The 24,719-nt window shown below is 48.8% G+C and overlaps 14 protein-coding genes across 14 annotated transcripts; 9 read left to right on the forward strand and 5 right to left on the reverse strand.

Annotated features, from left to right (window-relative positions):
- Positions 1-942: 942 nt before the first annotated feature.
- EI90DRAFT_3012692 (DUF500-domain-containing protein) lies at positions 943-2,468 on the forward strand (the record flags this gene model as incomplete). Its single annotated transcript, XM_039056582.1, has 6 exons — positions 943-1,114; positions 1,320-1,385; positions 1,447-1,779; positions 2,056-2,219; positions 2,268-2,300; positions 2,334-2,468. 6 exons carry the CDS (start codon positions 943-945, stop codon positions 2,466-2,468), a joined length of 903 nt encoding a protein of 300 aa, XP_038921328.1.
- Positions 2,469-3,147: 679 nt separating this feature from the next.
- EI90DRAFT_3037621 (uncharacterized protein) lies at positions 3,148-3,884 on the forward strand (the record flags this gene model as incomplete). The annotated part of the gene is made up of 4 exons (XM_039058794.1): positions 3,148-3,467; positions 3,494-3,612; positions 3,670-3,765; positions 3,854-3,884. Coding segments are annotated over 3 exons (535 nt in total), but the record flags the coding sequence as incomplete, so codon positions are not given.
- A 1,255-nt stretch (positions 3,885-5,139) lies between these two features.
- On the reverse strand, positions 5,140-5,928 carry EI90DRAFT_3012693 (uncharacterized protein; the record flags this gene model as incomplete). The annotated part of the gene is made up of 4 exons (XM_039056583.1): positions 5,140-5,299; positions 5,367-5,568; positions 5,617-5,721; positions 5,913-5,928. 4 exons carry the CDS (start codon positions 5,926-5,928, stop codon positions 5,140-5,142), a joined length of 483 nt encoding a protein of 160 aa, XP_038921330.1.
- Positions 5,929-7,278: 1,350 nt separating this feature from the next.
- Positions 7,279-7,587, forward strand: EI90DRAFT_3037633 (uncharacterized protein). Its single transcript, XM_039058795.1, has one exon. It carries the CDS (start codon positions 7,339-7,341, stop codon positions 7,567-7,569), a length of 231 nt encoding a protein of 76 aa, XP_038921331.1. The 5' UTR covers positions 7,279-7,338; the 3' UTR covers positions 7,570-7,587.
- Positions 7,465-9,936, forward strand: EI90DRAFT_3037634 (uncharacterized protein). The gene is made up of 9 exons (XM_039058796.1): positions 7,465-7,623; positions 7,687-7,840; positions 7,911-7,964; positions 8,060-8,339; positions 8,398-8,570; positions 8,642-8,783; positions 8,855-8,897; positions 8,967-9,054; positions 9,122-9,936. Exons 2-9 carry the CDS (start codon positions 7,760-7,762, stop codon positions 9,461-9,463), a joined length of 1,203 nt encoding a protein of 400 aa, XP_038921332.1. The 5' UTR covers positions 7,465-7,623; positions 7,687-7,759; the 3' UTR covers positions 9,464-9,936.
- On the forward strand, positions 9,737-10,140 carry EI90DRAFT_3012695 (uncharacterized protein; the record flags this gene model as incomplete). Its single annotated transcript, XM_039056584.1, has 2 exons — positions 9,737-9,940; positions 10,006-10,140. 2 exons carry the CDS (start codon positions 9,737-9,739, stop codon positions 10,138-10,140), a joined length of 339 nt encoding a protein of 112 aa, XP_038921333.1.
- Positions 9,821-13,172, reverse strand: EI90DRAFT_2990358 (uncharacterized protein). Its single transcript, XM_039056092.1, has 16 exons — positions 13,094-13,172; positions 12,975-13,039; positions 12,832-12,923; positions 12,395-12,774; positions 12,271-12,334; positions 12,144-12,219; positions 12,030-12,085; positions 11,822-11,965; positions 11,719-11,767; positions 11,348-11,617; positions 11,170-11,298; positions 11,032-11,117; positions 10,807-10,979; positions 10,464-10,753; positions 10,181-10,405; positions 9,821-10,104 (listed from the first exon to the last, which is right to left on the reverse strand). The coding sequence occupies exons 1-15, from the start codon at positions 13,119-13,121 to the stop codon at positions 10,226-10,228; spliced, it is 2,082 nt and encodes a 693-aa protein (XP_038921334.1). The 5' UTR covers positions 13,122-13,172; the 3' UTR covers positions 9,821-10,104; positions 10,181-10,225.
- A 686-nt stretch (positions 13,173-13,858) lies between these two features.
- On the reverse strand, positions 13,859-15,916 carry EI90DRAFT_3279299 (endoplasmic reticulum-derived transport vesicle ERV46). The gene is made up of 9 exons (XM_039066664.1): positions 15,833-15,916; positions 15,732-15,774; positions 15,510-15,668; positions 15,330-15,449; positions 15,104-15,273; positions 14,736-15,047; positions 14,604-14,681; positions 14,363-14,556; positions 13,859-14,304 (listed from the first exon to the last, which is right to left on the reverse strand). Exons 1-9 carry the CDS (start codon positions 15,881-15,883, stop codon positions 14,178-14,180), a joined length of 1,254 nt encoding a protein of 417 aa, XP_038921335.1. The 5' UTR covers positions 15,884-15,916; the 3' UTR covers positions 13,859-14,177.
- Positions 15,917-16,072: 156 nt separating this feature from the next.
- EI90DRAFT_2966934 (Sec1-like protein) lies at positions 16,073-18,689 on the forward strand. The gene is made up of 8 exons (XM_039055587.1): positions 16,073-16,366; positions 16,469-16,776; positions 16,836-17,039; positions 17,098-17,601; positions 17,654-17,761; positions 17,817-18,001; positions 18,064-18,237; positions 18,289-18,689. The coding sequence occupies exons 1-8, from the start codon at positions 16,081-16,083 to the stop codon at positions 18,647-18,649; spliced, it is 2,130 nt and encodes a 709-aa protein (XP_038921336.1). The 5' UTR covers positions 16,073-16,080; the 3' UTR covers positions 18,650-18,689.
- Positions 18,690-19,369: 680 nt separating this feature from the next.
- On the reverse strand, positions 19,370-20,676 carry EI90DRAFT_3117524 (uncharacterized protein; the record flags this gene model as incomplete). The annotated part of the gene is made up of 5 exons (XM_039063002.1): positions 19,370-19,701; positions 19,751-19,835; positions 19,891-20,008; positions 20,062-20,383; positions 20,439-20,676. The coding sequence occupies 5 exons, from the start codon at positions 20,674-20,676 to the stop codon at positions 19,370-19,372; spliced, it is 1,095 nt and encodes a 364-aa protein (XP_038921337.1).
- An 88-nt stretch (positions 20,677-20,764) lies between these two features.
- Positions 20,765-21,222, reverse strand: EI90DRAFT_3037653 (uncharacterized protein; the record flags this gene model as incomplete). The annotated part of the gene is made up of 1 exon (XM_039058797.1): positions 20,765-21,222. A coding segment is annotated over one exon (156 nt), but the record flags the coding sequence as incomplete, so codon positions are not given.
- A 40-nt stretch (positions 21,223-21,262) lies between these two features.
- EI90DRAFT_2279933 (uncharacterized protein) lies at positions 21,263-22,667 on the forward strand. Its single transcript, XM_039052810.1, has one exon. The coding sequence runs from the start codon at positions 21,340-21,342 to the stop codon at positions 22,339-22,341; it is 1,002 nt and encodes a 333-aa protein (XP_038921339.1). The 5' UTR covers positions 21,263-21,339; the 3' UTR covers positions 22,342-22,667.
- Positions 22,267-23,302, forward strand: EI90DRAFT_2279950 (uncharacterized protein). The gene is made up of 2 exons (XM_039052811.1): positions 22,267-22,332; positions 22,386-23,302. The coding sequence occupies exon 2, from the start codon at positions 22,621-22,623 to the stop codon at positions 23,161-23,163; it is 543 nt and encodes a 180-aa protein (XP_038921340.1). The 5' UTR covers positions 22,267-22,332; positions 22,386-22,620; the 3' UTR covers positions 23,164-23,302.
- Positions 23,303-24,666, forward strand: EI90DRAFT_2279951 (uncharacterized protein). Its single transcript, XM_039052812.1, has one exon. The coding sequence runs from the start codon at positions 23,441-23,443 to the stop codon at positions 24,461-24,463; it is 1,023 nt and encodes a 340-aa protein (XP_038921341.1). The 5' UTR covers positions 23,303-23,440; the 3' UTR covers positions 24,464-24,666.
- The last annotated feature ends 53 nt before the right edge of the window (positions 24,667-24,719 follow it).

Genomic DNA, 24,719 nt, shown 5'->3' on the forward strand with positions numbered 1-24,719 from the left:
TCAGCTTGTTGGTCATGATCACCATGCACTTCGACTAGGTATTGAACGGCATCGATATCCGATCCCAATCTCGATTCCATGTCATGACAGGTGGAAGAAACCCGCACAAACGGAAAGGGAAACATCCTCGACTTCTCGTAGGCTCAACGGGAAACGGCTTTGGGTATTCCATGCGGCAAGTTATTAGCCAGTTATAGACGCCCAGCCCTTAAGCGCCTTCTTACCGCTGAGCGTCACGCCACAACATGCTTCCTAACCAAAAAGCCCCTTGCGGCTCGCTCGTTTCCGCTACAAGGGGTACCAGTATTGTGCCCAAAACAAATTTTCAAGTGGTTCAGGCATTGCTGTATTGTAGAGAAGACGAGAAGCAAGCGCTTGAACCGAGTGCTGATCACGATATTTCGTAAATACCTATCTACAGCATGCTGCGGATAAGAATTTGGATCGGGTCTGTTGGCCGGGCTTGCGAGGCATATGCATCTTCTTTTCCCATATCCCTTTTGTAATTCTCCGCATGATCAACTTGTCCAACTCCCAACAGCCTTTGTGGCCTAGTTCTCCTTCGAACCGAACGGAAATCATGGGCGCTAGAAAATATGTTCTTTCGTCAGCTTCCCCGTTCAGGATTAGGAAGAAGCTCCCTATCACGAATACCCGAGAACCAACCTTGATAGTTCACACAATAAGTTCGGCCACACAAGCGGACCGACGACGAGAAAGGCCATGCACGTGATAATCCAAATGGGCGCACACGTGATGACGAACCCCGGCGATTACCCATCACAAGCACCAGCATTCGAGGGACTGTTCACGATTGCCAAACAACCAGCCGGGACGATATTTTCCCCCTAGCTTGGTGCTCTGAGAATTGAAATTGGCTTTTTTTTTTCCTTCTTTTGGTTTCAAGTTATTACGCAGCCCCGAAACACATATCCATCCTAAATGGCATTCTTGGAGAAGTTCCGCACTGGTGCTAAGAAAGCTGCCATTCAAGCTACCGCATTTGCCAGGGACTCTTCGACGTCAATCCAAAATGGGACAAGATCGTTTGCTCAAGGGTTCAGTCTGCCGGGGGAAGCGGATAAAGCTGCTAAAATCCTCGAATCATTCCTCGGTGAGTTAATATGGGTGGTTATTCCTGCTTCGATATACTGATAAAGATGCACATTTCAATTCCTCTTCATGGACGCGAATGTGCTACTTTCGTTCCACACTGCTAATCATTCGTTCATTGCATACCATATATATACGCACGCGCGCAAACCTTGAATCCAAAAAATCCTTTCGTTTTCCCCCCCCCCAATCCATGGTATAACTAGCCAATCCCGATCATCCTGACTCTGCATTGAACTCTATACCCAAATCCGTTCTACAGCGGGCGAGGGGTGAGTGGCTCGAAGTTACCACGACCGCTCGTTGATCAACTCATCCTTTTGCAACATTAAGGTCTTGCCGTTTTCCAGGTCCTCAAGGCAGGCTTCGTGTTCTCTGGGAAAGCAGGCTCGGGTCTCGTTATCGCTCGTCTCCCAGATGGTTCGTGGTCTGCACCCTCGTGTATCGCCACAGGAGGTCTTGGATGGGGTCTTCAAATCGGAGCAGATATCACCGATTTCGTCGTCGTTCTCAATTCGGAAGATGCTGTGAAAGCGTTCTCTCTGGGTGGTAACGTCACTGTGGGTGGTAATCTTGGTGTAACGGCGGGTCCCATTGGAACGGGTGGTGCAGTTCAGGCGAGTTTGGCTAGTCCTGCACCTATGTTTTCGTATTCCAAATCAAAGGGTAAGTCCGTTTCAGGGAGGCTTCTGGCGCTGCTACTGTTACGGCCCAGGGCTCCCTTTTATTCTTTACGTCGTTTCTACATGGCTAATCTCTCGATTCGTTCATGTTTCTTCCATCGCTACTCGCCCGTTTCCGTCTCATTGCATTTTCCTGTTTTGGACTCCATGCGGAATGATTGATGGACGGGACCTACTACACTGACCCCCCGATGCCCTGGTAACTTCAAAATCTACCAATCCTTTCTTCGCGTCGACTTTCGCAACGATCGCATCATAGGATTATTTGCGGGTGTTTCGCTGGAAGGGACAATGCTTATCGAGAGAAAGGACGCGAACAGAGAGTTTTACGGATCCCCTCTGCCTGCGCGCGATATCTTGGGAGGGAGAGTGCCACCTCCAGAAATAGCGAGCAAGTTATACGAGATCATCGAAGCTGCAGAGGTGTGTACTTTTTTTGTTTCTCTTCCCATTAAATGCCTCCCCGCCCAGATGCGCCATCTCTGTTCCTTGTTTCGTCGCGTTGTAAGTACTCAAAACGGTGTGTCCTTTTTATAGGGATTGGATGAGGATGCGTTGCCTGAGAATGCCTATATTCCAACTGTGGGTGGTGATCATGTACCTGTCACCTCTGGGTACTCCTTGGGGAGCGGGAGTAAGACGGTTTTTGATGCTGGGAATGAGCACTCGTAGAGCAGGCGTGTTCTCGTCGCGGTGGTTGGGATTGAAGGAGAGAAGCGGGAGGAATGAGTAGAATCGTATGTGTTTGGCTTTCACACCATTTATTTCGTGATCATTGGATGTCGGACCTTTGAGATTGAGGTAGGCCTCTACCCTTTTTTTTTGTTTTCAAAGTCTGGTTCAAATTGATTGTTCGCGGGGTTTTTTGGGTTGTGTTGTGGTGGATGTACTCGCTTAGTGGTGTTGACGATAATGACATACATAGTTTTTCTTCTCATTCCCGGCTTGCATGCCCGGCGATAGGACCTGCATAGTATGTACCATGAACTACAGGCCTCGTCCCTGCACTTTTGGCAGATAGCGAACGGCTAATAGGCTACATAATCCGAATCGAGTTCAGCGGGATTAGGTAATCGTGATGCTGGCGAACACGCGGGGTGGTTAGCATCGATGGTTACGCTCTCCCCGCAAGTGTTATTGGTCGATAGGCATGGCACTCTTCGCCTGCGATGGAATTTTGCTGTCATCCTACTCTAAAAATTCTCTAGTTTTGTTCCTGGATCGTTACTTCATGCGTGGCATGAACATAAACTTGCTAATGCGGGGGGCTAAAAGTAGTGATCCAGATGGCCCCGCCAGCAGCTAGTTAACTGTAAGGCTCAGCCATGGTTTGTGTATCGTTGATTCATTCATGCCAAACACGATATCCCTGCGAGCTTGCAATGTGCCACAAGCGTGGAAACTCCTTCGCGGCCCTATCCAAGATTATTTTCCAACCTTACATACCATCCGCCGACACTCATGCAACCCCCCCCCCTTCGCCTGCTACCACCTCGTCAGGCTGTACATAATAGGAGCGCGCTACGTTCCCGTTTGGAGGCCAACGTCACCGAAGCCATTCCAAACTCCCACCACCCCCTTCAGGCTTGGTGACAGGTTACCAAGGGCGGACTTCAACGGGTTCGCGGTAGAGGTCCTGAACGCTGCCACCAGGATGATCTGGGCCTTCACGTTTCCAATTGTACGTCTTTCCACAGAGGATCATTTCCTCTTTCCTCCTCCACTTCCTCCACTTCAGAGTCTTTAAGATCCAGCATTATGTGGGTGGGTCTGAATGAGCACAGGATTACAGCTTCTTTTGTTTATTATAGAAATTGTTCTATTTCTCAAGTCTTCAACGTCACCCACATCTTCAGACTATTCAAATTCTGAGTGGAAGTGTCCCACCGTATGTTGCTGGGAAGATTTGGGGCACGGATGAGAATGAAAACCCCCGCTGCTTCCACACGTCCTCCCACATATACATCCTGTTCCATGGCTACTTTGGATCGCGTGCAAATCGGCAGTTTTCCTGACATCCCTTCAACCTCGTTCCCGGGTCGTCCGATGCCTTAGCTTCCCCTTGGTCTCGAGGGGCCTCGTTGAGCGGGCGAATGATGACCTTGAGGGAGAAATGGCTAAATTCATCTGTGAAGAATTAGAAATAGTGCAAGGAAGCACTTGCTTGGCACCGAACTTCCAGGATAGGAATACTTCCACCGATCAATTCGGGTATTCTGGATGGTAATATGTAACATTGAGATTGGAGAGTCGGAACGCCGCCTTTCCCATTGGAAGAGACTTGTTCCTGCGTTTATCATGCCATAAGCGTACCGCAAGAGCTAGGCGAAAGATATATTCATTTTCTATTGATCGAGTCCAGCGAGCCACAAGGTTATCCCCAGAATCGTGTGGAGTATATCTGGAAACAGAGGCGTCGGAAACAGAGGCGTACTTACACTTTGAACAATCACCCGTTGGTAAGATCATGAAAAACGATTACTTTGGCTTCGATCTTGAACGGTCAATTCCCAGGATACGACTGCATTCCGAGTTTACGCCACTTTTGTCAAAGCCATCTCTTCTCACGTACGATCCCCACGTCGAATGAATTTTCGAGAAGTTGGGATACATAGAAACCTATTGATGGTCTTATTAAGGTATATGTTCTATCTTAGACAATGCAGTGAGTGTTGCCAACCCGCCAAGAAGCGCAAGAAGCGTATGTCTCTGAAGGAAAGTCTTATGATTCCCCATTGATCTTTTTGTTATATATATTTACTTATCCAGAATGCTGGGTGAATCTCACACCGCGAGCCGTTGAGTATGGGATCACTTCGCTTATCATTTATAGCTAGCGATGCTGTGATTTTACTAATTCGTTTCAAGTAAGTGAACCGCCTACTACTTTGCCCCGCCCCGCGTAGCTAGCGGACACTTCCTTCCCCCCACCCGAAATGGATTCACACTGGTCTTCAACCTTTCCTTTTTGTTGTCGCTAAGCGAGGTATCTACTTGATAACCGACACAACGGCTATTGCAAGTTGCCCTACAATTTATGCATGCCCTTTGGGTCAGAGCTCGGAATCTGAATATTGCTATTGGCCTCGTGTATTTCGGTTTGAATGCTCTTTTGATAACGATTGCTACTTTATTGCATCCTGAACTGTCAGATGATTGGCCATTGCCTGAGGCTGTTCTAAATTTCCGAAATCGCGTGTGCGTGGCGAACCTTTAGAACGGGGGGGTGAGAAAGACAATAACAAGACTCTGACCAGAAACTGGATGACTTACGGGCATGAAAGATGGTACGCTGATGTGGGGTTTTAGCTAGGTTCTGTGAATTCCCCATGCTGATGGATTCTCAGACCTTGCTATAATTTAATTCAAAGAGCGGGAGATCACGATGGAATCCGCCGTTTCTAGTCCGCTTGGACACACTCTCCACCACTCTCCATCGAACGACCGCTATCTGGAAGCTGATCTGGTTGATCGACACCTGTTTCAATACGGTAACACTCTGCCTGAAAAACAAAACAAAAACGTTCACCATTGGGCACAATGATTTCGAGGATGATAATATTTTCTCACCACATTGCATTGGTATGGTACAGCCCATGAAACTTGGGTGGGATAATGAACGTCCGAAGTGGGAAGTGAAGACCATTCGCGTGGAGAAGCAGTACGTTAAATTGGCAATGCCAAATTTCCTCACGGAGGAAGGAAGCGTGCATGGTGATACCCAACGTCGTGGGTGTTGGAAGGCGACTTAGGTCAATCGCTCTTCGCAATCCTGTATTAAGTAATATGTGTCACATCTAGGTCCGCACCTTGTACGGACCTGTTGCCCTATCTACTGCGGCCGTACGCTGCTTGGAAAGGAGGAAGAATCCTTCGCCGAGACTGAACCGCGCTTGTTCATGTCCATGGGCTTTGCATCTTGGTTCTGAAACGAGCTAGTAGTAACACTGCATGGTTTCAAGGAACGATCAGTCGTGGAGTTTGTTCTATCGCTTTAGTTGCTTTTTTTAGATGTGGGGGAATTCTGGGTCTGTCCCCAAACAAGCTTGACGCGCGAGCCTGATCCGCAGAGTGGGAAGCGTATTTAATGGGGGAGTTTGGGGAATGAACACATACGATTCTCACGTCCCATCAGGGTTCCCTTTCGTCCACAATATATCCAGGGTTATTCTGACAATTCCTTCGACGGACGTCAGTAAGACCACACACAGCTTTCGTTATTTAGTTGCTAAATCTGTGGAATGTTACCATGTTTAACATATGCCATACCATCCGATCCAACGCTCAATGACGCACGGTACGCAACTATCACCAGTACAACTACCCATGCGCGTGGGTTGGTGCCGGCCGATGAGTTCAAGTTCCGGGGCGATTTGGATCGTAAAATGATCCTACCATTCAATAGCCTTCTCGGCCACGCTACATCACCAATGCTGCATCACAAGTGGACTTGTCCTCTCTTAGCTATTTTAATTTTGTTGTTCGCATCAAGCTTGTGAATTGCAACGAGTACATAACCTGTTTTGCCTAATTTCAGCCTAGCACCTTGCATGTATTCAGGCCCAGGGAATGTTGCTTGAGATATCGAGCTAGGCAACGGTTTTCCAGTTGTGAAGTCAAAGCAACGTCTAGTCCATCAATGCGATGATCAGTTTGGTGTCAAGAACAGAGCCGGGCCCTATTGTTAGTCATGCCGTCGACGGAAGCATAAGGTGACGTCGATGGGGGGGGGGGCTCCAGTTGGCAGCGAGGCCGCGGGCACCGAATTCCCGAATTGGGCTAGCCAGAATTAAGGACGCAGAACAATATTGCTGCCTATTAAGAGGAGCACGATCTATCTAATGACAAATCGTGCCAGCAACGAGACAATAATTCAAGGTCCCTCCAACGCGTCATATGCATGCTAGATAGCAACCAATTGGGAAAGAAAGATCCCGTTCCCAAATATGTATGACGAGAAAGAATATTTGTGCCGAGTCCTGGCTGAACGGGAGTTTGAACCAAATTTGAAAATCACCGACGGCAAAATCGAACGGGCCGTTTCGGCCTGATCATATATACTTTGGCGGTTGGGGAGCTCCTGGCAAGACGACCGTGGACCCATGGACATGAACGACTAGTATCCTCAACGGGACTGGGGACAATTTTGGGGGCCACCCTATAGTACTTTGAATGAAATCAGCTAGTTTTAAGCGAAATGAATGGACAAACGATTTGGTGATGAGTCTTCCGAAATCGGTAGCCCTTTTGACATCTAAGCTGTGGGCTTCTGGACCGTATCGCTATATAGAAGTGTAGACTAGAATAGCAAGCAATGAAAGCATAGAAAGTCCAACGAATATTGCATGATGACAAGCCTTCGGGTGCTTAGGTTGCCTATGTCTGAGCCGAATGATGTTCTTTGCCTATGTGAATGCTTACTATCAGTGTGTTAAATTCCCCTGTCAGTCATAGATAGGGCTTATCAGTGAGATCCACCCCTGCGATTCGTTGAAGGCCGACGTGACGACGTGACGGGTGCAACACCCCCCTATAGCTTTCAATGCTTACCACTTTGGGTTCAGGCCCTAGACACCTTTCTGATCTGGCTGAGAGTGGATCCACATTTTTCCCTAGGTTTTTTCTCTCCCAGTCCACTGGCATTGAACCGAGTGGCGCACGCGCTAGGACTCTATCACATCCATTGGGCGCACTTATTGCCAGGAACTTATGGGTTCTCTGCATGGCATGCCAACAGCGAAGCCATCAGCTATCTACTTGCAGGTATGGCTAAAATGGAGCGGGCGCCGAGTGGCTAAGCAACAATTTGAACCCTACGCAATAAGAGGTTGGTAACCTGCTTCCACTGCACGTGAGAAGTAACTTTGAGTACTGAAAATTTTACATCTAGGTAGACCCGCGCAAGCAGTTATAATCCGTGCAACAAAAAAAGGGCTGGTCTCGCTAATTCCTCTCGATCCTTAATGTCCCCCGCACCTGTCAGTCTTCACGATTCGCCTGGCATCACAAACCTAGTGCTCGAAGATGCTCGATTTGCTTACGAGGTGCATTCGTGTGTTGTCCGCCCCCTTCACCGTTACGATAAAATTCATGCTTTTTTTTGTCATTACATAGCATACTTCTTTCTCCACGTTGAATTCTGAAGGGATATCGATTGCTGCAGAAGTTGTACGTCTCTGCTTCTCTAGCCTATTTAGCGCCCACTGTCATTGTTATTTCTGACAGTTTTTTTTTTTTTGGCGGCATTTGATTGATCGCTATAGCTCAATGATGTCATGATTCGGCAGGAATACTCGCCTAACGTCTGGAGGTCTGAGCCTCTCCATCTGATCCCGCCTCCTTGGATTCGATCCGCAGAGGACCCATTGGCCAGACCAACATTGGATTGGATTTTTCTCGTCTCAGCGCTTAATTTTTCGTTCTGGTCTGAATATGAGGGAAGCGAAAAACGTTTTGCCGTGGATTGGAGAACTTCTTGGGATCCAGATTCTCCTGAAAAGTCTTGGGACGGATATTACAGTCTACTTGCGGCCCTCAATCGTGGTATGAGTCATTCCCGACGTCGTTTCATCGCTCAGCGTTGAACACTCCTTTTCACTAGCTCTTGAGGAAGGAATACCGATAACGGACCCTTCATTCTACGCCTCCGAAACCAGCTGTCCTGATTCGCTCATTGAATATGTGTTCAGAAAGTCATCAGAATCCGTCGAAGACATGCCGCTTCTTCAGGAGCGGATCCGCGTCATGCGAGAAGTTGGCTCCATACTTTGCGAGGTATGTAAGCCCCTTTTTTGGATCTCTTTCTGTGTCGGATCATTTCGGGTTTGCGAAACAATTTTCCTTAGCGTTTTGGTGGATCGTTTCAGGAATTCATTGTTGGATACATCAAGCGGTTCGGGAAGGAGCGTGATGCTATAGATGCTGTCAAGATGGTTGTGGACACCTTTCCAGCGTTCCGGGATCAGACAACTTTCAAGGGTCGCCAAAGTGAGAATTGTTGTTCTATTGTTCTATTTGTTGAGCGTTGGGGCTTAAGGCGTTTCTTCGGCGGCCCCCAGTACGCTTTTGGAAGCGTCCGCAAATACTCATTGCCGAAACTTGGTAAGTTTTAGGTATATGCATGATTTCGAGATATTTTATCTGAACGCCGTCGCGCGCAATCACGGGCAGGGTTGCCTTCTATCCGGTAGAACCCGGCATTCCGCACCCAATATTTCCGAAAGGCGTAAAGGGATTGACGATGTTTGCAGACTATCGCGTGCGCTAATGATTTTTTTCTTTCTGTTGTGCAATGATCATACCTGACTAACTGTCCGTTTCTGTAGGTGCCACAGATCCTGAACCAGCTTCAGATGCTAAGCTATGATGAAGATCTCATTCGCGTTCTCCAGTCCCATCAATACGTAGAATCTGGCTCAGAGATGGAGATCAGCATTCGGGCATCATCCATCCTAGCCGTCGAGGCATTGAAAACCGAAATTATTCGCATACGAAAGTTGGAAGCAATTGAGAATGGTTCGACGTCTCATCCTGCCTCGGAGATCACCAGCGTCATTCTTGACTTCTTCTTGTGGGATCTAGCGAAGCAGGTGGAGCGAGGCGAAGTTCGTTTGAGAGCATATACAGAAAGCAACCCTGCTCATCGAATTCGGTGTATTTGGTATTGATTCGTTCGTTCGTTCGTTCTTTAGATATTGTATGTACATAAAAAAAAATAGAATCGTGTGGCGCAAGATCAGTGCGTCCAAAACTGATAAACCATCCGCATGTTATTATACCCTTCCTTGTAATCCCGGTCCCACGAGGCGCCCGTGAAATGGATTAAGCGCGATTTTTTTTGATGCATACTGTGACGGTGACGTGACGATCTATACTGATTTACAGCTATAAATTGCCATAAACCCGAGTCCTTTGCGGTTTAACATTCCACGCTTTACACAATGGTAGAACCCGGCTCATTCGACTGGTACAGAGAAGAGCTACAGCGTGCTGCCGATGAGCATGTCTTTGGTGTTGCCACGGTTGGCAGAGTCAGGGAATACACCGAGGACGAGAAGGAGATCTTGGGACCAAGCGCCGAGGTCCCTGTAAAACTCTTGGAAGGAAACTCGATCATTGTGAGGCTTACACAACAAGGGTACTCAGTGAGTCTACACTGCCCCCCAATAGCCATTTCGCTCAATCATCCTCTTTACATGTGTAACCATAGGTAGTGGGTAACTCGCGGCTTTATACCACGCTGGACCACTTATTTCGAGCGATCAGTCCTAAATGGAATGAGAAGCGAGAAGAGGACTTAATCGCTATGCTGGATAAGATAGTGGCGGCGAACGACCGCGATTAGTTGAGGTTAGGATTTATGATGCAGCATATATAAGATTTACTCAACAAAGGATAGGACATAATGTACATCCGGACTCCCTTATCCATCAGGCAATGGTCAGCGTCCAAACTCCATTGCGGAAGTCGATCGAGCCATTCTGTTTCATCAATTCAAGGAGCTGTAAAGTCTCTGCCCATGTCAGTGGAGGTCCCGGGACAAGCTTGAGCATGCTGTTGATGCGATCCACAGGAAGAGGACCTAAATTGGTTAATATTGCATTCACATACTGAGGATACGAAGCGAATCAGTAATCCGGTCGGAGGGACTGATGCTTGAATGCTCACATTGAAATACACGGTGAAATCACGTTGAGGAGTTTCAGGAGCAAGATCATAATGTGCGGATCCTGGCAATATGTAACCTATTGAGGAATTATTCTGATGCCCATCCAAGCTGTTCGTACCTGCAGTGGCGATTGAGGGAGGAGCTTCGTCAACGCTGTCTCGGAGTCGGAAGGTATGGTTCCCAATGTCCTTGATTACTCCTTGACCTTGCCAAAACAGAAGCGCCAGCGCAACACTCGTAATATCAAGCTTTCCAAGCTTTTCAGCTAGTGTGTCAACAGTCCATAACGCTATATTCAGTGTCAAGGTCAGTGAGGATGCGTGAGAGGGTTAATACACATACAAGTCTGAGAGAACAATTCTATGACAGCGGCCTGAAGCGGAGTTGCCGATACATTGATTTCACGTCCGTCATCCATTTCGATGGTCAGGTCCGCCATGCCCATGCTAGGGATCCAATGTAACTTTTTATCCGGTTTCTGCAATCGGAACGCCTTTTCATATTTCCTTTGCAAACTGCTGGAAGATTAGTATCTATGCATCGAAGTATCGAACAATGGGGACTTGCGCTTCAAACTGTCCCGGCATCTGTACATTGGTCCTCGGCATCGGCGGCCAATACAAATGAGAAACTATGATCGGCTGCAGCACAAGCTTGTGCGATGACGTTAGTCAATAAGAAAAATATTGAAAGATCTAGGCCTACTTCTTCGTCACTATCCTTCTGTACCCTCTGGTTAAGCCGTCTTGAATCGGTCAAATCCTTTGTCATTACATCGCAGACATGGAGTGAAGAGTCCCCAAAGCGAATTTTGAGGATCTCGAGGTTATGGAACTGGAGAGTACTGTCAATGCATGCGTTTCCAGGACCAAACTGTACATACCTCTTGATCGTACTTCCCATCTGTGATGGCGAGTAATCGTTGTCCAAACGCGACCTGGAGTTCTTTGACGAACAAATCCTTGGAACCAAAGATGCTCACAAGCGTGCTAATTATATCGCTTGGTTTTTGTACCCTGAAGCCAGGCTCCGCGTCGTTAGCTGCTGGCATCCAGTGCGGATCTGTGTAGTCTTCATAGACCTCCTCATTTGCCTGGATAGGGGTCGGCTCGTTCTGGTCATCAAACAAAAACCCCTCTCCTTCCTTGTCATCCTCTTCGTCTTCCTCACTGTCTTCGTCATTGTCAATAGGTGACGAGTCAGACGAACCAACGGTGGTTGATCCGCATTTCCTCTGTTTCTTCCTTCGGTGACGTCGAGGGATGAGATTTGCAACGATGATCTTAATGCAGTCGGGCGATCCCTGCAGAAACGTGGTCAAGGACAGGGGAGATTGTGCTGAGAGTGGGCTGTGTACCTGAGGTATCGCCGTATTGGTTCGGCAACGCCGTAAAGGAGCACACCCGGCGGATCCAAATATCGTAGTACTTTGATAGTGGATACGTACTGTTGAAGTATGTCAGATGTCGCGGCACCCGGCTGTAGAAGCCGTCGAGTCGTTCTGAAAAATATCCCGCGGTAAATCCAATGAGACGGCTTCGGTGGCGCAATCATAACGAACGCACGATTCACGCAGACTCTTGACAAGCTCCTTTCTCTGACCTGTCCTTGCCAAGCAATCCTGGCAACACAAAGGATTTTGAATATGGAAATATCAGTATATGCTTTGTTCGCGTTACCTTCAGGTCCTGGAGGACGGGTAAGGGGTGAGTTTTATCCTCGTAGTCCACGATTATATCGAACAACTCCGATATTCTTCGGTGTGGGATCGGCATACGTAGTAACCTCCAAAATGGCGCAGCTTACCGTAGGTCACAGAGGACTTTAAGCATGTGGTGTTCAAACTTCCGGTATGCCGCATCTGGTCGTTCTGAAATTTAATATGTTAAGTGCTGCAAGTTTGCCATATTTTTAAATGTCAAAAACACACCTTTACCAAATATATCTGTCATCCACCCCTTCACTCTATCGCCGAACCATGCCCTAAGTATTGGTAAGCAATGCATATCGCGAACCCCTGCGCATGTCCCAAGAACGTGGCGCTCGATCTCTCTGTCCAAGGATGAGTTGATTAGTGTCTTAAAATCCAGCAGAATGCCAATGTGCTCGAGAGCATTCGCAAGTTGCTGCCGGGTTTCTGAGGAAGTGCGAAGAGGGGCGAGGGACGAGCCATGAGGACGTCGTGGCTCGGTCTCATGAAAAGTTTCATGGAGGACGGATGCGAGGGCGTCAGAGAAGACTGAAGGGAGAAACGAGAGCACGATAGTCCGAAATGTGCGTTTGAACGGCCAGTAGGAATCAACACCGTGACTATTGAGCAGATTAAAGATGTAATATGGCTCCCCAAAGATGGCCCAGGTGACGCACTGAGTAAAAGCCCCCGTTTCTCGGTACCATTCTGTTCGCCACCTGCACAATCTAATTATGATGTCGTAGGCACGCTTGCCATCGCGCGTTGTCTAGGGGCATTATGAATATACTCTTGAAAGAGCGACAACACACGCATTCACCTCCCAAAGTGCCAGCATGGGCGTGATATCATCGACAATCATGTGTCGTTTTTCATACATGGAGTCTATAAGAGGCGAGTGAAGGCTAAGCTTCTAATAATAATGCCACGTTAACCTACGAAGGAACCATGTGAGTAGATTATGCATTAGTTTTGCCTGCTTGAGGGTAGCGTATACGGCCAGAAGAGTTGGTTTAGCTGGTATCGGGAATTTAGTCACCAAGTCACTATATTCCGGAAGGGAAATAGCGATGCTCGTGCATACCTATCTCCAGGCGGGGACTCGCGTCATCTAAGTGTCTTAGTGTTAAGTGACGCGTCGCTAGTGCCCAAGCCTGGTGCGCCAGAGTCAGGTCGGGAAACACAGGAACAGCCGAGCTCACATGTGAAGTGGATTGCAAGTCCCGCAGAGTGGGCCCTGCAGAGGACCCGCCTTCAGTATCACCAGGATCAGATGCACTAGGCACATTCTGGGGCTTCTGTGCAAGCGCTTTCATGCTTCGTTTCCACCTTGCGTCGATGGTTAAAAGGGGATTGAGGGATGAAAGCGTTTTTGCTTGGCCTGATTCCGGTTGTGTGACATCCGCCTTGGAATGACTAGAGCCTGGGGGTATAGATGTGCTCGTCCCCACGACTAGGCTCGTCATTTTGTGGACCGCTCTCTATTGGAAGAGGGAATTCAATGTGGCTGTGCCCAATTCGCGACCCGAATGTAGACCTGACAACTAAAACATCCACATCGGATCAGACCAGCGAACACATACTTCAGGTATGTCGGCATCATGAAAATTTACTCGGCCGCGGATCTCAATTCAGGTTCTCGGTATCTTCAGACTTGCGGAATTCATCAAAAAATCCCGGGCAAGAGACAAGAGAAGCAGGAATAGCTAGACATAATCACCATGTGAGCACGAACAATGACGCCGATGGCACAATGAAATAGGGCACAGATAGATATCCTACACTACCCCCAGTGACTACATAGTTACCAGCCCCCGAAGCAACAAACTCCGAGGATCCAGTCCACCTGACTCTACCCCCAGATAATATCACATCATGTATGGATGTTTCACTCTTATACGCACGGTGCATAGAGCTAGGGAAGCCGCAACTGCCACTACCAAAACAGAGTTCACACATCCAAGCGACCCGATTGAAAGCAAAGAAAATACGAATGCAATGCAATGACCGGCGCTGCAGTGCTTTACATCAGCTTGCCACCATAACTACTAGAGCTTCCCCCATTCTTCTTAAGTACTTGAGAGGCGTTGAAGACGACTGAGTCAAGGATCGAAGCGATTGTGAGCACGCCACCTATGATGGCGCATAATCTGCATGGCAGAAACGATTTCAGGATAAAGGTATATGAGAAAGGTGACTGGAACTCACGATGTTAAGAAGTGAGCAAAACTCTGGCGCGTCTCAGTGTGGACTACCAGCATGGGTGAGATCTCGAAATTGAAGAAAGCACCGGGCTGGCCACTGGATCCACGGCTGGCCGTGATGCCCTGGGCATTTGTCGCTGAAGAGCCTTGGGAGAGATCTCTCTCATATGTAGTGACACTGTACTCATGACTTCGGACCTATGCAAAGATCAATAACATCCTATCGTAGGCAGAGGATGACTGACGTGGTTCCCATCCAAGAAATGATACCGCGTCCCCACCACCTTGAGGAAGTACTGAAACATATAAGAAGGATTACGAGCCTGAGTCCTAACCAGTCAGCATGCGAAGAACTGTCCATGAGCGACCGTGCACACATGAGCATAGTGCCTCTCAAGAGGATAGCGGTGGACCCCCAGTTTTTCTTTCATTAACTGCCTTTCCTTTGGCTTCCATCGCTCGTCTGCATGCTGGAAGTAGAATTGGAGTATGCTGTGGCCCCAGTGGTGGGGTTCCCCTTCTTTCAAATAGGGAACGAGCTCACTCATCCCCATGCCGGATTGTTGGAATGACTTGCCGGGCCACAACATAAGATTGCCAACAACCTTGTTAAGGTCAATCCTCCCAGCAACGTTGCAACCCTCCGACGATTGAGCTTTGATTTTTTCTGTCCAATGCTCTGCTACACACTATTGAAACCGTTGGAAACCCGGATTAGAAATGAGCACTGGATACTCTGACACACCTGATCAATCGCGTCAGGGTTCGAGAAGCTCCATCCGCGGTTCAAGTATGCTTGTCGTACGTCCTCGCAAGTCTGACAGCACCCAGTTTCGGGTTCGACACCACCATAACAAGACCCACAGAAATTGGGCCCACGAGTTTTAGCCGCCATGTCAAGGTCACTTTTTAATTCTGCAAGTAAGTGGGATCAAAACTTGAGACGGAAAACATTCTAGAATCGCATTTACCTTTACTGATTTCAGCCTCCGGAACAGGTTGACCAGAGTTCATAAGCCTTGTTTTAAAGACATTGTGCATGATATTGGTTTGGTAATCCCCCGATATGTCTGTAACATCTGCGCTTACAACTGGAAGGAGTGAGCATCTACATTCAACGTTCGAACGTTCAGATAAAGGAAGGCACTGACGATAGCAGGGCACTTTTGGGAAAGTAATGTTGAACACCACGCTGAGCTTCTCGCCCCTAGATCGGTCAACAATGATAGAAGTATCTGTGTTTACCCGTCGGAAGTCGATAAATTCCATAAGAGTAAAAGAGAGGATAAGAGTTATAGATATAATGGTCACTAAAGTAACGGAGAGTCAGCAAAATTGTGACCACTCCCGCGGGGACAGCATCATGAACTTACAAAGTCCACCAGTCCGTGTCTTGATTTTGACGTCCTCCAAAGTCTGTACATGTCATTTGGTTTCGACCCTCACTTAAGTGATGCCAAAGTGGAATTCTCACTTTGCCAAAGGCATCGAAGCCTTTAAACGCACCCAACGGTCCTTTCGCCATCAGATTCCGGGGAATGGGGAGGATGACCCAGTTGCTGCCTGCCTAATGCCCAGAGAATAAGAAGCTATTAAGCTGGACACGTCGAGTGACACGAAAAAATCACGGGACTCGTGCTTAGTTTAATATAGTTAGGCCGCCACGTGTTTCGTCATCCGAACAGCGAAGCGTTTACCTAGTCACGGTATAAGGAAAAAATCATGGACGTCCTTCATGCAGTTCGCACGTATACAACCAGGATGGTTTCTACACCGTCGGCCATCAAAGTTCTGTTATTGGACACGCACACAACGCCAATTGTCTCGCTGGCGGCAACGCAAACTGACCTGCTTACGCATCAGGTATATCTCACTGACCGCGTGGACAACTTAAGACGTGACAGGATGCCACACCTGAAATGTGTATGTTTTGTCTCCCCAAGCGAGGAGAGCTTGGAGGCATTATGCGCAGAGTTGAACGAACCAAAATATGGAGAATACTATCTTTGTAAGTGATAGCCCCGTTATACTAGGATCCAAATGCTCAAGATCCTTACGTTGCGTTACCTATTGGATTCTTGACGAAAACCATTCTTGGTGCAAAGCGAAGACTTCAGTAACGTACTCTCCAAATCATTCATCGAGCGACTAGCAACCGCCGATTCCTATGAGCTCGTTCGAGAAGTCCAAGAGTTCTTTGCCGACTACTCCCCTGTCCTCCCCCACATGTTCTCGCTGAACCATGTCCCATCAATATCTTCTCCACTCCTTGGTTCAACGCTGTCAAACTGGGACGCCGACGCCCTTGGTAGGAGCGTGCGGGGGATTTGTGCTGTTCTTCTGAGCCTTAAGAAGAAACCATTGATACGTTACGAAAGAATAAGTCCTTTGGCGAAGAAACTGGGGCTGGAAGTCAAGGTATACTCGAAGGCTTGCAGGAATCGGGCTGTTTCTTATTTTCAAAGGACTGCATTTAGAAATTCATCGAGGACAACACATCTCTTTTTGACTTTCGCCCGACAGCGACAGCGCCCTTACTTATTATACTCGATCGCTTGAATGATCCGGTTACGCCTCTTTTATCTCAATGGACCTATCAGGCGATGGTGCATGAACTTCTAGGCATTGTTAATGGTCGTGTAGACCTCTCAACAGTTCCCGATATCTCAAAGGATTTGCGAGTGCGTTCTGTTTCACAAGCAGCAGGCACGTTCCAGTGATGAACTTTTCTTGGAACAGGAGATCACTCTCTCTCCGCAAACGGACCCCTTCTACCGGGATCATCTTTTGTCTAATTTCGGGGACTTGGGCGAAGCGTTAAAGGAATATGTAACAACATACAAGACATCCTCAGCCTCGACTCAGGAGATTTCTTCTGTTGCAGACATGAAACGCTTCGTCGAGTCATATCCAGAGATCCGGAAATTAGGAGGAAATGTCAGCAAGCACGTAGCCCTAGTGGGCGAGCTCAGTCGCTTAGTAGGGAGAGACTCGCTGCTCGAAGTTAGCGAGATCGAACAAGGTTTAGCAGCTGGCACAAGCTCTGGACTTGGTGGTGGTCTTAACGCGGATTTGCGTGTTGTGAAGAAGCTGGTGGAGGATCCAAAGATACCCGGATTCAATAAACTCAGAGTCTGTATGATATTTGCTCTGAGGCACCAGCGCTCGGCTGGAGGAGTGGCCGCAGTTAAGGAGCTAGTCGAATTGCTTGTACGCTCGGGTGTTGACGAGAAAGAAGTAAAGGTTAGTGTTAATTTTTAAGTGTTTTCAGATACGCTCATTGCCGTCCATGCAGCTTGTGCACTTGCTTCTCCACGTTGCTGGTGCTGATAAGCGCCAAGGCGACTTATTCTCAAATGAGAACATTTTTGCCAGGGGTCGGAGCGCCTTGAAGGGGTTGCAGGTAAACAGTGGCTTTCGTCTCACCCAGTGTTGATCTTATTTTACCTATGCTTCAGGGGGTTGAGAATGTGTATACCCAACATACCCCTCATTTTGTGCGGATGATAGAGCAGCTTGTTAAAGGGAAACTTAAAGACTTCGAGTGCCCGTTTGTTGATCCACCGGCTGGTTTCTCTCTAGCTAGCGGCCCGTCTGCTGCTCAGTCATCTGGAGCCTCCCCTCCATCGGGGCTTCTGAATAGGTTTGCTGGTCTACTTCGTTGCACTCGGTGTGCCACTCATGCGAGGGGCTTTATTATTCAAGGCCGCAGGACGTCATAATATTCTTCGTTGGGGGGACAACCTATGAAGAGGCTCGGGCTGTGGCAAAGTTGAACGCAGATGCCAGTGCTGCTGGACAGGTGCCAGGTGGCTCTGCAGCTACCGGTTCGGGTATGAGAATTCTTCTGGGGGGCACATGCGTGCACAATTCCTCGAGGTTAGTCCATCCGTTCTCGATTAGCTTTGCTGGTCTTAACGTCTGTTTTAGCTTCCTTCATTTCCTCCAATCATCGATCCCCACTCTGCCTTCAAACATTGATATCGGAACCATGCCTATATCCAGCCCAAGTCCTACACCTTCAAACCAGGCAGCAGGGCCCACAAATTCGACGTCTTTGGCGTCGCCCGGCCTTGCACTTCAGCTCGGAAATATCCAGTTGAGTGTAGGCGGTCCAGCAGGGACAGGGGTATACCGCACCGCCGAACGGGAAGGAGCGCCTCTTGTTGCAGTTCAAGCCGAAGGTTTACGAGATGGGGTTGAGGGTATAAGGGATGGAGTGAGAAATTTATTCGGGAAAGTACGAGAAGGTGTCGAGCGGGGACTGGGTTCTCAAGGTTCTGCAGCATGATCTAGTGTATTCGAGACGTAACACCAATACAATGTTTCCCAAGAATTTTATTCTACATCGTAATCCAAACGTAGATGATACGTTGGGATGATATGTCGCAAGATGGCGGAAATCGCCCCTTCTATGCAGTGCTTCCGACAAGCATCCTCCGTCGATCCTCGACAGTCATACTGGGACCAGCCCCACTAGTCTGACTCCTAACATCGTCTTCTTCAATGGAAGCGCATGAGCCAGGGCCCGATATAGTGCGCCGCCACTGGGCGACGCGTTCATTGCGAGGGGTGGGAGGTCGAGCAATGAAGGGGCCAGTAGCATCGGAACACGCAAGTAGGCGCCGGAAACGTCAGACGGGGAAATGCCATCATGCAACAGGCGACTTGTTAGGTTTGGTGCAATGCGAAGAGATGGTTGTTCAGATGATGGTGCCACCAACCCTAGAGGGTTCCCTGGTCGTACGGGGGAAGCACGTGAAGTATGTAAGGCAGATAGACCGATCTTTGAACGGTTTGCTTGTGCTCTTTGGCCTGAGCGCAGCCGGAGCGGAACGATGCGGGCAAAATACTCCTCATCTTCATTCGCAACCTATATCAGCGCCAAATGGGCGTGAAAGAAATAAAACAACGCACATGAGAACAAAGGATAAAAGAGCAGGATAAGTTAAAGCGAAAGACAAGCCGAACGAAGGTGAATATGAAAAAGTGCGATGTCCTGACTCGAGTGTCATCTTGCATTTGAGACTGCTCGAGCGGCTTCCGCATTTGTGAACGCGAAATCTGCAACTGTGCAGATGTAGCTTGGCAAGTCAGTGGCAGATTTTCGGCGCTTGGGCTTCGAACCACTCTCATCTTCACCATCCCCAGATGAGCGGGAAGAACTTCGTTTCTTCCCTTTGGACTTGTCCTTCGAGCCCATAGCGCTTGGACTAACCTCATCAATGTCCCACTTCCCTTCGCAGTCCATCGAAGATAGGATCCAGTACACGAGACACTGGAGGATGGTGGGCGAACGGCTTCCTCCAGACTTCGGGGAGCTGACGAAGGCGGATGTCCACCCTGAACGATGTTAATCACCGCAGATTTGTTCAGGAGATTGCTACTCTACCTCTTGAAAAGACGCCGAAACACCAAGAGTCGTAAGTAGACACAACAAACCAGCGGCAATGGAGCCGGTGGCATCGATCGTAGATCTATTACGAGCAGCATGGTCAAATAACTCTGAAATGTGATAGTTTGGACACCCACCATTCCCCAGAGCCTGTCTGAATCCTTGAAATCCCTCATCACGAAACCGCGGCGATGTGGAGCATTGTTCATCACCGTCTGCTTGGTGAATAGCTGGAAGTCGTCATCGTTGAACGCCCTTGAGCAGGTTCAACAACAAAAAAAATTATCAGGGCACTTGGAATGGCGTACCAAGGTTCCAGAAGGAAGAAGCTAAGTCGACAATCAGATACGACGGGCTCCGGGACTTCAAGTTCAATCGGTCCGTCGCTCCAGCAACTTACAGCAAGGCCTTGTGCTGCGTCTTGTTCAAGAATTGCATCAACCACGCCCCATTTTTTGTACTGCTCGGACACGGAGTGGACGACGGAAGACATATTGCATAAGATGGGATGCGTCATCAGACTGACATGCTCAATCTTGTGCTTCCTGTCCCATAGCATCAGTAGTTGAACGGTGGAGGGATCCATCTCTGCGACAGTTCCTGAGAAATTTTCAGGCATGTAAACTTGGACTAAAACCACCAGTAATGTCAGATCGCAGTGGCGGAAACTTGACGCCGCACGTACATTCGTTTACGTTTTGGTCGAAAACATGCGCTGTTGAGTATATGTAACTAAGAGCACGATTTGGGTCGATCTCAGTGCGCAGCTTGAGTCTGCTGGAAATTGCGCCAGTAGAAGAGAGCGACACGCCCTTTGGAAGTGGCATCGGTTGCAAGACATTTGATGCGCATAACGATCTGAGATTCTCAACTAGCTTCATAGCAGGAGATTGCAATAACGGGGGTGTAGGAATACCAACCATTAGATGAGATCTCATTGGTATATATACAAGCCAGGGTTGTGGCAATGAGGCCTTTGAGTGGTTGAAGAAAGGCCTAAGTTGCAAAGGCCAAAGCTTGTATTTACAATTGTTTTGGTCTGCGCCTTTGTCTGCAAAAATATTCAAACATTTTACTGAGTAAAAATTGATTCAACTAGGCTAAGTTAGACGATACTAAATAGTAGAGTTTTCGCAGCGTACGTTCGGTACAGGCAGGCAACAAATGTTTAGCGGAGTCTTGAGAACCCGGAATTCAGCTAATCGGGTGTCGCACGAACCACACATCAGTTGTTGAGCATTGTTCTGGTCCATTGGATCTCTAACGGAGTATCCCCATCCCTCACTTCGACGCCCTGGGCTTGCAGCTTGGAGTCGACCTCAACATTGCAAAACCCTACGTTGAGTGCATGACTTAGTCGGGGTGCGACTCTCAAGTCCAACTAGTCCAAAGTGAGACATGAGGAGCTGAAGACATGAGTCTGAAACGTATTGGAATGCGAAACCTGTGAGATCAGCTCAGAGATTAAGATTTCGTACATAAGGCGTGTTTGCTTCTATTGATGCCGAGGGCTCAGTTACCGGATTCAGATTCGCCCTAGGTTTCGCGTTGGCTCTTCTCTCTGAACCCTGGGTCAAGCAGGCCCTATGTCCACTCCTAGGCCTGCTACCCGGTTAAACTCAAGCTCCCGACCCCTTTCTGCTATTTTTGTGGGGAAAATAGATGTGAATAAGGAGCCTACTTCAACCGAGCGGACACTTCAACTTCCCTCGCCACCGCACACAAACTCGAACGACGGCGGAAGCACTGGTGACAGTGGGACTGTGGGCCGAAAGGGGCTTTCTCCAACTGGCAGGATTTCACCAAATATGAGCCATCGTGATGAAAGGGGCAAACGCCCCGCCTCTCGATCTACCTATTATGACGACGAAGATGAGCTTGACGAAGTACATGACCTGCCAAACGAATATGATGAAGACCATACTGCTCGCATGTCAGACGACAGGCGGTCTACAGGGACTGGGTCGTCCGGAAGCGCTATCTCCCGATCCTCTGGGAACAGCAGCGGGGCTCTCTCGCGGGCTCGAACGCTAGCGGACCGGAACCGGAGAGTATTGGACAAACTTGCAGCAATAACGACAGGCTCACGAACGACAAGGCTCGCATCGATTTCTCGACATCACAAACCATTGACTCAAGAACTCTCAGCACCAACCACTCACACCTCACGCGAGGGTGGGGTCTCCCCTTCACCCTCTCGACTGTCCCTTAGCCACTCTCGCTCTGACAAGGAGTTGGTCTCTGGGTCTGATACAGAAAAGGAACGGATGTCGTCCGATGACCACTCAATCACCCCTACAACCGGTCCATCTCGTTTGTCTGAAGGGAAGGAGAGTGTCAGGAGGCATGCGGATTCTGATCCATCATCTTCAGAAACTCATTCTTCAACGATACGACGATCATTGGATCTTCATCATGAGCACTCTTCCAATAGCAAACCCTTACCTCGGGATACTGAGGCAGAGGGAGAGGAGAGTCAGGTTACTTCAAGCTTCAACACATCCCGCAACAAGCGAAATTCTCGGCGAGCGCCATTACCGTCGTCGTTCCGGGATAGTTCACATAGCCACGCTGAGACGGTGCGTTGAATCCATAAGCTTTGGGTGGGACGTTAATTGACATGGAGTTTTAGAGCTTTGGCTCAGCATCACGATCAGTTTCACCGGAAATTTCCAAATTAGATAGAAGATCTAACCCTCCTTCCACATACCAAACCTGATTCCCCCACCAATTTCTTTCGTGATCCGTCTCCAGTGACAAGTAGGACGGATCGCAACACTCGAAGGTTTTCAACAGTACGGGAACCCGGCACTCGAAACGCAAGGACCCATGGCCGTTACGGCAGCGATGCCAGCAGCAGCACAGATATGTCTTCGCGATATCAGCGGAGAGGAGGTAGCGCGGAAAGTGCAATCATACCATCTTCTGGTCGGAGTCTAATCGGTGAGACTCTGAAGTCCGCTGGTCTTAGCCCCCGGAAGGAAAAGGCGGAAGTACCGCCATTTTCACCTCGCAAGGCTACGAGGGCTAGTATGCCAAATGGAATACCTGGCGCCGCTACACTAAGGGAAGCGTATAGATCGCCCAATGTCGAAGAAGGACGCGGCCAAGAGCGAACGAGAAGAAGCACCTTAGAACCAGGCTCAACTTCTCGGCCTTCAAGCTCTGGCGCTGGTAAAGCACTTGAAGTCACATCACGTACTCCATTTCAATTTTCCCGTCCATCGACTTCCGCTGGATTCTACACCCGTGATGGCAATAATCGTACAGCTCCTCTACAACGTGGGTCACCAGCTCGTGGTTCGCCATCAAAACACGTAAATGGGCGAGATCTCATGTCGCCAACCCCTTCTCGAACCCCATTCTCTCCCGCACTCTTGCACCCCCGAGCCCATCCCCGGCTCGCATAATGGACCATCCGGACATCCTGATTGATGCGCTTTCCATGCTGGAAGGCCACATGTCACGGCTCCCATCGTCATCCTCCGCCCAAGCTTCAGATTGTTTGAGATCTGCACAAACCCTGGTGGATGCCACTCGAGCCCTCAATGCCAAGCTTCGAGATGCGACCAACAGCGCGATTGAGCAGCATGTTGAAGCTGAGGTGGAAGGACTACAGTTGATGGCGAGCTGTTAGCTGCTGAACTGTGGAAGAGCGTAGGAGCCGAGTTCAGAGAAAATCTCCGAATGAGTGATGAACTTATTAGATCTCTCACCGTGTTCTTCCTGTCGTTCGGCAAGATTTTGCGGGACAATATTTCAACCCACACTCGAACAGGCTCTGTGGGATCCAACGAGGACGCTGGCCGCTCCTCTCGGCTGAGTTTGGAAGGCGTGCGACGCCTTCCGGATGCGGATAGTCGAGATGCCGTGGACGAATGGGGTCGAAGGAATGCAGGTGGCCGTGGTTCTGACTCCGGTCGACGGAGCTTGGAAAGCCCAGCAAGGAGACTGGAATTGGGAATGGAATCATATCCAAGATCTTCCACCTCCATGAGTCGCACCAGAGCTGGATCTCCCGTTCAAAGACCTGGAACGGCCAGTCCTGACCCTAGCCACTCACGAAAATCGGGCGTTTTCTCCGCTTTCTCGTCAACATCAAGGAGATTCTTTACTTCTCGAAAGGGCATTCAATCGCCGTCCATCGGAAATCCCACATTATCCATGGAGTCGAGCACTTATGAGTCGCCGACACCTGCCAGACACGTGGATCCCGAACGAATGCCAGGACGGTCCAGCTTGGATTATGAAAGGTCAACCCTTCCCTCTGAATCATCGCAAAATCGATCACCTGAACGTAACAGACTGCGAAAGAACAAGACGTCCACTACGTCCAATGCCACCGTTCGGGGCAGCTCGATTCTTCCGAGTGTCTCAACTGCCTTGCCAGCGCAGGTGACTATAACTCCCGCTATCAACTCGCCCGAAGAGTTCGACCTTCGCTCTGGATCTTTGAGCAAGGCCCCAGCAACGTCGTCCGATGATGACTACAACACTCATCCACACTACGTCCACCAGGAGCGAGCACAAAGAAAGAGGACGATTTCAATAACATCTGATATGGACGAAGACCCATCTTCGACGCCCATAAATACAACAACAACTCGTGTAGACATGAGAGGATTAAGACCTAGACAGTCCCCCAATACTCCTGTCACCACAGGACGAGACAGAGAACGAAGAAGAACGCTCACAGGACTGTTCAGCTGATCGACTTATACCCTGTTTTCCTGCCATTTCTTGAGCGGTATACATTGCCTGAGTTCACACTTTTTCCCTGCTTTCGATGCATTGACTGCACATGGCTGATAATTTTATGAGTTTTCTTTTATTAATGACTGCATGCCTTGTTGTTCATAATCCGCACCAGTTTAATTGTACGCCGCACACCACGTTCACTACTGGGGTATCGCCAGACACAACATGCCGTTGTATGGCCCTGAAATGATGGTGTGATGTTTTACAG

This window comes from Cantharellus anzutake (genome assembly GCF_015039405.1).
Source record: "Cantharellus anzutake strain C23 chromosome Unknown EI90scaffold_6, whole genome shotgun sequence".
Taxonomy (NCBI): Eukaryota; Fungi; Basidiomycota; class Agaricomycetes; order Cantharellales; family Hydnaceae; genus Cantharellus; species Cantharellus anzutake.

Coding starts and splice junctions, on each gene's coding strand:
- EI90DRAFT_2966934 (XM_039055587.1), top strand. CDS start 16,081: ATGGACGTCCTTCATGCAGTTCGCACGTATACAACCAGGATGGTTTCT. Junction 16,367..16,468: donor ATATGGAGAATACTATCTTT/GTAAGTGATAGC, acceptor TGCAAAGCGAAG/ACTTCAGTAACGTACTCTCC. Junction 17,762..17,816: donor GCGCCTTGAAGGGGTTGCAG/GTAAACAGTGGC, acceptor CCTATGCTTCAG/GGGGTTGAGAATGTGTATAC.
- EI90DRAFT_3037633 (XM_039058795.1), top strand. CDS start 7,339: ATGCTTACCACTTTGGGTTCAGGCCCTAGACACCTTTCTGATCTGGCT.
- EI90DRAFT_2279950 (XM_039052811.1), top strand. CDS start 22,621: ATGTCTTCGCGATATCAGCGGAGAGGAGGTAGCGCGGAAAGTGCAATC.
- EI90DRAFT_2990358 (XM_039056092.1), bottom strand. CDS start 13,121: ATGCATAATCTACTCACATGGTTCCTTC. Junction 12,775..12,831: donor GAAACGGGGGCTTTTACTCA/GTGCGTCACCTG, acceptor TCTGCTCAATAG/TCACGGTGTTGATTCCTACT. Junction 12,086..12,143: donor CCGTCCTCCAGGACCTGAAG/GTAACGCGAACA, acceptor TTGTGTTGCCAG/GATTGCTTGGCAAGGACAGG.
- EI90DRAFT_3279299 (XM_039066664.1), bottom strand. CDS start 15,883: ATGGCGAAAGGACCGTTGGGTGCGTTTAAAGGCTTCGATGCCTTTGGC. Junction 14,682..14,735: donor TTGAGAGGCACTATGCTCAT/GTGTGCACGGTC, acceptor GTTAGGACTCAG/GCTCGTAATCCTTCTTATAT. Junction 14,557..14,603: donor ATTTCTTGGATGGGAACCAC/GTCAGTCATCCT, acceptor ATCTTTGCATAG/GTCCGAAGTCATGAGTACAG.
- EI90DRAFT_2279933 (XM_039052810.1), top strand. CDS start 21,340: ATGTCCACTCCTAGGCCTGCTACCCGGTTAAACTCAAGCTCCCGACCC.
- EI90DRAFT_2279951 (XM_039052812.1), top strand. CDS start 23,441: ATGAGTGATGAACTTATTAGATCTCTCACCGTGTTCTTCCTGTCGTTC.
- EI90DRAFT_3037634 (XM_039058796.1), top strand. CDS start 7,760: ATGTCCCCCGCACCTGTCAGTCTTCACGATTCGCCTGGCATCACAAAC. Junction 7,841..7,910: donor ATGCTCGATTTGCTTACGAG/GTGCATTCGTGT, acceptor GTCATTACATAG/CATACTTCTTTCTCCACGTT. Junction 8,571..8,641: donor TTGGCTCCATACTTTGCGAG/GTATGTAAGCCC, acceptor AATTTTCCTTAG/CGTTTTGGTGGATCGTTTCA.